The sequence below is a fragment of the Rhinolophus sinicus genome, chromosome 1 (assembly GCF_057876585.1).
Source record: "Rhinolophus sinicus isolate RSI-liver-muscle chromosome 1, RSI-T2T, whole genome shotgun sequence".
NCBI lineage: Eukaryota > Metazoa > Chordata > Mammalia > Chiroptera > Rhinolophidae > Rhinolophus > Rhinolophus sinicus.
The window spans coordinates 27,837,162-27,847,858 of record NC_142501.1 but is presented as its reverse complement, the minus strand read 5'-3'; the positions used below and the strand labels follow the sequence as shown (position 1 = coordinate 27,847,858).

At 33.6% G+C, this 10,697-nt stretch overlaps 1 protein-coding gene across 1 annotated transcript; it reads right to left on the bottom strand.

Annotated features, from left to right (window-relative positions):
* Positions 1-3,508: 3,508 nt before the first annotated feature.
* LOC109454246 (natural killer cells antigen CD94-like) lies at positions 3,509-10,494 on the bottom strand. Its single transcript, XM_019744699.3, has 6 exons — positions 10,304-10,494; positions 9,988-10,080; positions 9,786-9,845; positions 6,355-6,506; positions 5,417-5,520; positions 3,509-4,631 (listed from the first exon to the last, which is right to left on the bottom strand). Exons 1-6 carry the CDS (start codon positions 10,308-10,310, stop codon positions 4,511-4,513), a joined length of 537 nt encoding a protein of 178 aa, XP_019600258.2. The 5' UTR covers positions 10,311-10,494; the 3' UTR covers positions 3,509-4,510.
* Positions 10,495-10,697: the final 203 nt, after the last annotated feature.

Here is a 10,697-nt window from a genome sequence, read left to right as displayed (position 1 = left end):
CTGAACTTTACGTCCCATGGCATCTACCTCCATGTCCACTTGATCTCTCTTCAATTATGACATGTTCTTATGGACCCTCACACTTCTGGTTAAACTTTTCTCTCTTTTTGGTATATTATTTGTTTCACTGTGTTGCTCCACTATCATCAGATAATTATTTAAAATATGACTTAAATTATAGCTATTTAAAAAAACTTTCAAATCTTTCAATCAGAATTTATCTCTTCCCACAAACTCTCCTTGGTTCTCTTTCAACCTGTCATCACCTTTTGTTTTGTTTTACTGCTGTTTTCTCACTATGACACATGCCGATGGCAGGAGTCAAGTCTTAATTTTGTTATTGCCACAATCATTTATTAGATTTATTTGTGCATTTTATAACTCCAACACCTTGACTTTTATACCAAACTGAATATTTAATGCATCATTTTTATTATAGCTCTAAAGGAAATCTTTAAAAATTTAAAGGAAGCTTTGTATATGCTTCCATAGTCCATGGCTATTCCATGTGTTAATGAATGTGCAAATCCAAAAGGAAGTTTTCTGCATTTTTTTCCGAGTAGAATTTTTGGTTTCTTTATTTTCTTCAAATATCTTTTCATATAGAATTAAGAATTTACTTCCAAGTTTTTCTAATTATATAATTTGTAATGGTTTTCATAATGAAGCTTTTGTTTTCATAAAGTTGCTAGAAGCATACTCATATAATGCTTGTAATAATGGCAAGTAATATGACAGCAGGAGAAACAGAATTCAAATAAGGAAGTTGGGGGATCAAGGAACATCCAGGAACAAGCACCCCAATGTTTTTCTTATTTGTAGAAAGACATGATTCTTCTCTGGATGAAACTGCTAATAATAATGCTGACATTTATGTGATGAAACTTGGTTTCAGGGGAGCTGAGGCAGAAGTATCCTGAGAGTCTTGTCACATAGTGGATACAGGATGTTTAACTCTTCTAACCGATTATCTCAACTGTAAGATATCAATAAAAAATTGGCAGTAGGCTCTACTTGAGACTTTTGAACTTTTAAAAAATCTTACCAGAAATAGTAAATTAGATAGTTACCTTCACTGTCTTTATTATGGTCAAGAGGCAAAACGGATGCTCAAGCATCTCTGGAAATAAGCAAAGAGTGTGCCAGTCCAGCTGTAAAATAATTATCTTGATTAAGCAAACCTATATGTCATTAATGGAGGAACAAAGAATTAACATATTGGGGTAACTAGAAAAGATTCCTTCTCCTGGCATGTGTGAATTTAATTCCTACTTAATTTATCTGAAATTAAAAGGCAGTGTTTAAATTCAATAATGTATGGTTAGCAATTCAAACAAACTTTAGAGGTATGTTGGTATGGTATGCAGAGCTCTAAGATTACCCCTAAAAATTCCATGCCCTGATGTACACCTGAATAACCCTCACCCCTTTAGTTTCAGTGGGATTTGTGAGGACAGCCACATCTCCTTTCGCTGGGCTTCTCTTTATTGTGCTTCACAGGTGCTGCATTTTTTACAAATGGAAGGCAAGACCCTCCACCAGCAAAATGACTAGCTTTTTTGTGATACTTGCTTTATTAATAACAATAACTCCGAGATGTGCCTGTAGGATGTGAATCTGTGATTACAATATGGTAAATGGCAAAGATGGAGGTATTTTTCAGATACAATTAAGGTTTCACATCAGCCAATTTTCAGTTAATCAATAGAGATATTATTATGGGAAAATCTGACATAATCAGAAGTGCACTGAAAAAAGATTACACAGAACAGATAGAGGAGTCAGAGATACTTTCCATGTGGCCTTGAAGAAGCAAGTACAGTAACTACAGTGTGACTGCCAGTACAGAGGGGTGGCTTCTGGAGCTGAAGTTCTCAGCCTTACAACCATGAAGAAGAAATTTTGCCAACAGCCTGAAGAGCTTGGCAGAGGAAGCTGTTTCAGATGAGAATGCAGCCTGGCCAAGACCCTGGCTCCAGCCTTGTGGAACCACAAATAAAGGAAGCAACTAAGCCATACCCTGTTTCCAATCCATAGATAATATGAGATAATAAACATGTGTTGTTTTATGTTTCTAAAGTACTCATAATTTGTTAGGCACCAATAGATAACATGTATTATATACATTAGGGTCATACATTTAGGGTAACCATGTAAAATTAAAAAGGTATAAGCTAACTATTGGCAATATTATTTTGTTATATTGTGTGTTTCTTAGACATTTCCTTACCCTTGACGTCCAACACTGAGAAGGTCACTCAAGTAGACCCTTTCGTGTATATTAGCCCATTTAATAGCAAAAAACAAACAACAACAAAAAAATCAGAAAGTGAAAGAAGAAAATTAGAAAGAAAGCTCCAGAGAATACATAAGAAATCTCATTTCAGAGGAAATCTTTTCTTTTTTTTGGTAGAAAGAACTTTACATAAAGAAGTCTTTCCAAGGGTAAAGGAAAGCAGAATGCAGGTAAGAGTGGAGGGAAGAATAAGCAAAATGAAATGGGTCAGGAAGTCCTGACCTGACTATAACCAACATGATAAGACCAGGCTGTGAGAAAGACACTCTGCTGTGAGTGACCATATCCCCCATTCAACACAGAACTTTCCATCACAATTCTCTGAAATGATAGGGGAGCTTGAAAAAACATCTGAGCTGTAATTAGGAGGCAACAGGAATTTTATTCTCTCAGGGGGGACAATTTTGACATAGACTATTTTCTGAAATGACACTTCACCCACTGTATTTATCACATTCTGTTTATTCATTGTGCTTGTAACTGGAATAAATGTTTATGAGTTCTCAGAAAAAAACCTCATTTGGCTCTGACCACTTTATGGGTGATGATGTGAAAAGTGATTCATTTGAACCTATGCTTGGGTTTGGCTACATGAAAAGAGTTGAGATTCATCCTGAACAAATATTATGAAAATGGACCATCCTTGGTTCATTATAGAGAAAACCACTCTAAGCAGGTAAAAACAAACAAACAGAAAACAAAGATGAAATTGCCTCATGGAGGAAGACAGGGAGATGGGATATTTGGGACAGAAAACTATTCATTTTCATTATCAGCTTACCTATACTATTTTTAAAATTGTAATTAAAAATATATTATTGTGCAATCAGATGGACAATAAAGCCAAAACATGTGAAATAATTATTAAATGCAATGCATGTTCTCTTAGACCAAGTTAAATATTTGAAAGATGTTATTCCTCATCCATTATTTTTCTCAATATAACTTTAGTGCAATTTCCTAAGTAAACCTTCATACAACAATGTGAAGAGTTCAACTTGTAGTCCTATCATATTTCTATTTTGAGAAATAAAAAATAACAGGTCTTTCCTTCTTCCTGGATCTTATATATTAAATATTAATTTGGATTCCTAATTATAATTATTTAATTGAAATATAAAAGTAGAAGGCAAGCACAGACGTCAATAAATTTTTTTAAATTAAAGTTTATTGAGGAAACAATTGTTAGTATAGTTACATAAGTTTCAGCTGTACAGCTCTGTAATACATCATCAATATATCACATTGTTCAATATAAATTTTTTAAGATGTCTGAACAATAGTTAAAAAAAGAGACTAGGCATGTGAAATCTATGAGGTCAGCAAAATCCCATCCAGGTCACAGGCATCAGGACTCTGTGTTCCCAGTCCTTCTGTGAGACACTCAGAAACTCAATAAAATTTATTGCTCCCTCTCCCACAAAAATAAAAGGGGGGAGTTGTTCATATTTTACCCATAATTTTTAGGAAAATTTTGGGGATTAATTAGCAACTAAGATCTTCAATGCACATGTAAGTGACTCTTCTACTGATGGATAAGCATAAGGTAAGAAACATCTGTGGAATAAAGAAATAGCTATTGTAAATTTATGTGATCAGGACTTGTGTCCCTTTACTTTTGCAAATCTCAAAGCCATCACACAGGAACCACATATTTGGCCAAAGACTTATGCTTGTTCTGCAGAACTCAGGAGCATGAAGAGAAGACACACAAATTGTTCATCTGTGAGGCTGAACGATACACCTCAGGAAACTGTCCTACGGTACTTTTAGCTCTAAATTAAAACATATAGATGGATAAATATCCAGAAAGAACTGACTTTCAGAAAAGTGAGGTAGAGATGGTACTTCATAACATTACACAGGACTGAAATGATGTTGATATCTATTTTATTATGTAAATTTTTTAATTCATGCAGAGAAAATTTACAATAATGTATACGGAAGAATATATCCCATGCAGTATTAAACCCATGCATTAAATCAAAACATTCATGAAATTATTTATCTTGGTGCTGTATAATTTTACCTGTAAGTGCACAATTTCATAAACCTTAAAACACAGGGTTTCAAATATATGAATCAATTGTGTAAGAAGAAACAATTTGAAACATTTCATACATCCTAGAAGTAGATAATAAGTAATAAGAGGTAAACTTCCCATTCTTAGTAATACTGGACCCTGTTGCCCACCCCTTCTGTACTAAGAAACAACTAAATAAGCTGCTTCTTACAGATATAATGATTTTTATTTTCACAAGATTCATGCCCAACACTTCCGGTTTTGCTGTACATTATGCAGTTCTGTGTATTTAAGGTTAGAGACGATGAAAATCTGTAATGAAAAGTAAAATATTAACATATGATAAAAGGAAAAGACAATGTTCAGGGATGGTGTTTTTATTAAATGACAGATCTTTTTAAAGCATTTACATAGATACTAACATACTGAGTCATTTAATTTTTTCATTCAATAGCCACAGTTTTCACAATATTAAAATATTACAAAATTGATTTATTGCCTCAATAATAAATAGCATTGAGGTCAGGAATTTTTTTCTTGCCATTGCTATTAATGGTTTTAATATATAATATACTTTGCCTCTATTTTATTTAAAGATGTATTGACTAATGTAGCCTAGGAAAAGAAATCAGAGCATAAAATTTGTCATTGTATGATGATGTAAATACCATGTTTATGAATGAATGTGAGATTCTAAGATTACAGATATGTAGAAGCCCAGCATAGTTGAAACATGAGGATGCTGAGAATATTGGGCTCCCCCAGAATAAAGAAAATAATGACTATCCTGTTTTCCCAGGACAGCTTCTGTCTGCGTGAGCATCAGTACACGCACAACACACTCACATGCATGTACCAATCAAGAAAGAAAAAGTCAAAAGCTCTTTTATGGTCACAAGTATACTAACTTCATGGCATCTGAGCATAAACGTGGATGTTCTAGATGGGGCTAAAATTGTTACTGTCCTGTATCTATTCTATTTTCTGTATTCTCAGGATGCAGAGAGGTTATTTTAACTAAGTATCCCCAGATGTTTCAATCTTTGGTCAGAGCTAAGGATAAACTCATAAAAAGACCTTGAGTGAGAGAAACTCACAGATCTGGGGAGAGAGCAGAGCCATCTTCCCACTGCCAGACACGTTGTTCTTCATTGTAAGACAGTCCAATCCAGTAAAAATATATGGAGGATATCATTAAAATCTGAAGGGAAACAGAGACAAGCATCTTAACTTAATTTGAATCTACTCTGGGAATAATGTACTTGCAGAAAGTCAGTGTCCAGCATCAGATCCAGGCTTCAAATCACTTGAACTGAAATCATCTTTTATGCCTAGTTTAGGAGGTATAGTCAAATGTCTCATATTTTCTCACTATAAGGCCCATTCATTTCTGGAGACAAAATATCACAAAATCTCATTCTTAAAGGAATGAAAAATATCATCAAGAATTCAATTTTCATAGAACATTCCCTTTACAGATATTGGCAATCAAATTTCAACCCAAATCACCAGTATCTTGTCAGACAAAATTCTCTGATAAACCTACACACCCTACACTCAACACAGGTTCCTCATGTAGCTGGAAAATCTTTCATTTTTTCTTAAACACTGGATAATTTTTATGATCATGTTCTCCATATTTATTGCACATTATATCCAAGAATGATGATAAAGGCTATATAATTACCAAAGAAATTATAAATTCATTTAAAATCTAAACATTTAAAAACTTGTTTGGTTGGTTATTTGAATAAAAACAATGACCTAATATTTCTTGTTTGATTTCTCTAAAATGTTTCTTGTACTTTATCTGGCATCTATCTTGATTTTTATTCCTATAATAAAAGTATTTGATAAATTTTATATAGATTTTATAATGAGTGTTTTAAGGGATAGAAATTAATAAGTCATTACTAGTCCATATATAACCATCCAGTTATGATCTGATTAGAGATTTCAAATTGTTCATGTTACTTAGTCAGTATTATTTTTCCTAGGTCAAAGAAAGTATAAGAAACCACAATTAAATACATACCAATTCATCTTTGTTTTGCAGCTGAAGCAGACTGGAATTCTGAGAGGCACAGAAAGCCCTGCTTTCTGCCCAAGTTTTTATTTCATTAGAAATGAAATAACAGTTGCATCGGTACCCAATCCACTTTTCTTGACAAGAACAGCAGTCAGAGCCTGAGAGAAAAATAAAAGATGAGTAATAATATTGAAGATTCAATTTTTTTTATTAAATGTATTGAGGTGAGATTGGTTAGTAAAATTATATAGCTTTCAAGTATACAATTCTATAATACATTATCTGTATATTGCATTGTGTATTCACCACCCAGAGTCAGTTTTCGTTCCATCACCATATATTTGTCCCCCTTACCCTCTTCTATCATACCTTCCCTCCTTACCATCTGGTAAACACTAAACCTTTTGGGTGTCTATGAGTTTTTGCTTGTTTGTTTGTTGCTTTAAGTTTTATATCCCACATATGAGTGAATCATATGGTTCTTTCCTTTTTCTCTCCGATTTATTTTGCTTGGCATGATAATCTCAAGAACCATCCATTGCGAGACTCAATTTTTTAAATGTTATTTACTTATTAAAAACTCATTTGTTATTTGTTTCTAGAAATATTCTTTGAGAATCTACTTACATACACCAAAGTTCAGAGGATATTTATGTGACTGAGTCAGACATGACCCTTTTCTTCATGGACATTATAACTTCCAATCATTTATTAATTAAATTTAATGTTAATTAAGGTAATTATACACAAGAAATTCATTATGTTAAAATATCCCTTAGGAAAGTGTAGGATGGGGGCAGGTGGTTATTAGAAGAATCTTTTTTGAGGAAGTGACCCAAAGTTGAGTTCTGGTGTGTAAATATGAGTAAATTAGATGACAGAATTATTTAAAGAAGGTAAATATTTTATCGTATTTCCTGAGTCAGAAAAGAGTATGGTACCTTGGGAGAAATTTAATATATATTTTGAATATTTTATTTTCAAAATGAACATAAATAAAACAATCAGTTTGAAGTCCAGTCATACATTTTACCAGTGATAATGCCTTGAACATGTACTATTCTCAGTGATAGCTACTCAGATCTTTGCCAAATGAATGTTGTTGAAGTTGTAGAGAGAATGGCTGAGAGGTGGGGGAAATGAAAACGTTTTGGCCAAGGGTACAAACTTCCACTTAGAAGATTAATAAGTTCTGAGGATCTACTGTATAGTATTGTGGTTACAGTTAACAGTATTGTATTTTACGAAGTCTGACAATTTCGCAAACTCAACATAGAAAAAGTGCTGCATATCTCACTGCTGAGTATCACTATGGTCACCTTTGAAGTACTCCCCTTGGGAAGCTATGCACCAATATTAGGGCCTAGTCCACCTTTTAAAGAAATTTTGGAACTGTTTTTCTGGAATGGCCATCAGAGATGTCATCAGATTACTCTTCATGTCCTGAATGTCATCAAAATGTCTTCCTTTCAATACTTCCTTTATCTCCCCATATTTCCTTTATCTTTGGGTAAAGAAATAAGTCATTGGAGTCCTGATCTGGTGAGTAGGGAGGGTGTTCCACTATAGTTATTTGTTTAATGTCTAAAAACTCCCTCACAGATGTGCAGTGTGAGCTGGTGCATTGTTGTGATGTAACAGCCATTAATTGTTGGCAAAAATTCAGGTCTTTCCGTCTAACTTTTCCAGGCAGCTTTTTCAGCACTTCCCAATAGTAAGTAATTAACTCTTTGTCTAGGTGCTACAAATTCATAATGAATAATCTCTCTGATATTAAAAAATGGTTAGCCACATCATTGCAACAAATTCGCGAACTTAATTATTTGACCTTATGTACTTCTAAATTGCTAAATAGTAGATGTTAAATCTTCTCACAACATAAAAAAGTGGCAATTATTTGACATGATAGAGCTGTTAGGTAACGCTACTATAGTCATCATATTGCATTATATAAGTATATCAAATGAACACATTGTATATCTTAAAATTACATGTTATACATCAGTTATATCTCAATGAAGCTGGGAAAACACTAAGAGAACCACAAATATAAGTAAATTCTACAGAATCACAGAAGATGGTATGACAACTTTCAGAACATGTGGAAAAAAACACGTTTAAAAAGTTGGACTTTGACCTGGCTTACACTGGATAAGTCAGGTCAGAATTGCAGAAGTCTCTTAAAAATGGACAGAGGACCTGAATAGACACTTCTCCCAAGAAGACCTACAGTGAACTTCACTAGCTATTAGGGAAATGTAAATCAAAACCACAATGAGAGATCACCTCACACCTGTTAGAATGGCTATTATCAACAAGACAAGTAATTACAAGAGTTGGAGAGGTTGTGGAGGAAATGGAACAGTCATACACTATTGGTGGGAATGTAAATTGGTACAGCCACTATTGAAAACAGTATGAAGGTTCCTCAGAAAAATAAGAATAGAATTACCATATGACCCAGAAATCCCTCTTCTTGGCTTCTGGGTATCTACCCCAAAGATCTGAAAACATTTTCTGTAAGGGTACATGCACCCCTATGTTCACTACAGTATTATTCATGGTAGCTAAGACATGGAAACAACCAAAGTGTCCTTCAATGAATGATTGGTAATATATATACAATGTAATATTACTCAGCCATAGGAAAAGATGAAATACGTACTGCCATTTGCAACAACATGGATGGATCTTGAGATTATCATGGTAAGCAAAATAAATCAGACAGAAAAACTCAAGAACCATATGATTTCACTCATATGTGGGCTATAAACTTGAAATCAACAAAGAGCAAGACAAACAAACAAACAAAAAAATCATAGACACAGACAACAGTTTGGTGGTTACCAAAGGGTAAGGGGGGTGCAGGTGAGGTAGAAGAATGTGAAGGAGGTCAAATATATGGTGATGAAAGTAAATTTGACTTTGGGTGGTAAACTCACAATGCAATATATAGGTGATGCATTATAGAAATGTACACTTGAAACGCATATAACTTTATTAATTAGTGTCACCCAAAACAATCAGTTAAAAGATAAATGAATTACAGAAATCTCTGCACTATATTCTGCATTATGGAATAAATAGAAGGAAAAATATAGAGCTACAAGTGTATGAGTTGTGAGCAATCATGGGAGGGTAATTAGGATTAACTGACATATTTATTATAATTTATTTTTTATTTGTTACTTAAACATAAGTATTCGTATAGAAAAATATGTCATTTCAGACTACATTACCCTTATTAATTAAATAAATAATAGACATGAATATAATTTAAATCTTACGTTAGAGAACAATGATATGAGATATCCTAGAATTACTAGTTAAACTTCCATTAGTATGTGTAATGGTCCACCAAGCTTCTATGTGAAGGAAACAAGAAACTGTATTTTATCCTCTCCAAACATTAAGTTTTTCCAAAGTATGGAACCTACCTTCCTGGGGTTCTGTGACTCCTGGTGATGATGTTGGTCGAACACTTTGTTTAAGAAATGCTATAGGAAATTATTAGAAATCACTTAATTATATACAGGCTATGGGATAAGAAATTATTGCACATTAGTAGAATGAATCATTATTATTAAATGGTTTTGTTACAGTTTTGATCTTTATATAAAATAGCCTAGAAAAACTTACAAATTTTCAACAATATTCCCAAAGCAGCCATCAACACAAGGCACATTACTGCTAAGATCCCACAAATCAACCTCCATCGAGTGGTCTGAAAAGCTGTAGAGAAAGAGAGGTAGGGTGATGACTTAAAGAACAAACCTAGGAGCTGAAGTTCTTAAAAGCAGAAATCTGGAGGACAGAATTTAGAAAGGTCTTTGGTTTGACAACCCAATCATCTTGCCAAGGCATCATTGGAAAATGAAGACATTCCGATCAGAAGTCCACCCAACACCAAAATTTTTATGACATACACTTAATTTTATGACTTGGGCCAACATACCTGCCATGAGAAATGTTGTTCCAGTGTCAATACCGGTTAAGACACGATGTGTGCTTGTTCCAGAAGCATGTTGTTGAATCACGGAATTCAGCCGGAGGCTAGCAATCTGAAGGTTGTGTGTGTAGAAATTTAAAAGAAAAATGAAATGAAAAATTGTGTATTTAAGCAGTGTTCTTCAATCATGCATTAGTGAGACATGATGTATAGTATGAACAAGAAGCAGTAAAATCACTAGCTTCTAAAATGTTCTGGAAACCACAACACAGGAAATTCTCAGTGCGCATGGGTAATGTGAATTCTTCTTTGACTATCAGAACACAAGGTGAAAGGAAAAAAAATTAATATGTAATATGTACTTTTAAAAATATTTGGAAAATAGGAAAAGATAAGTAAA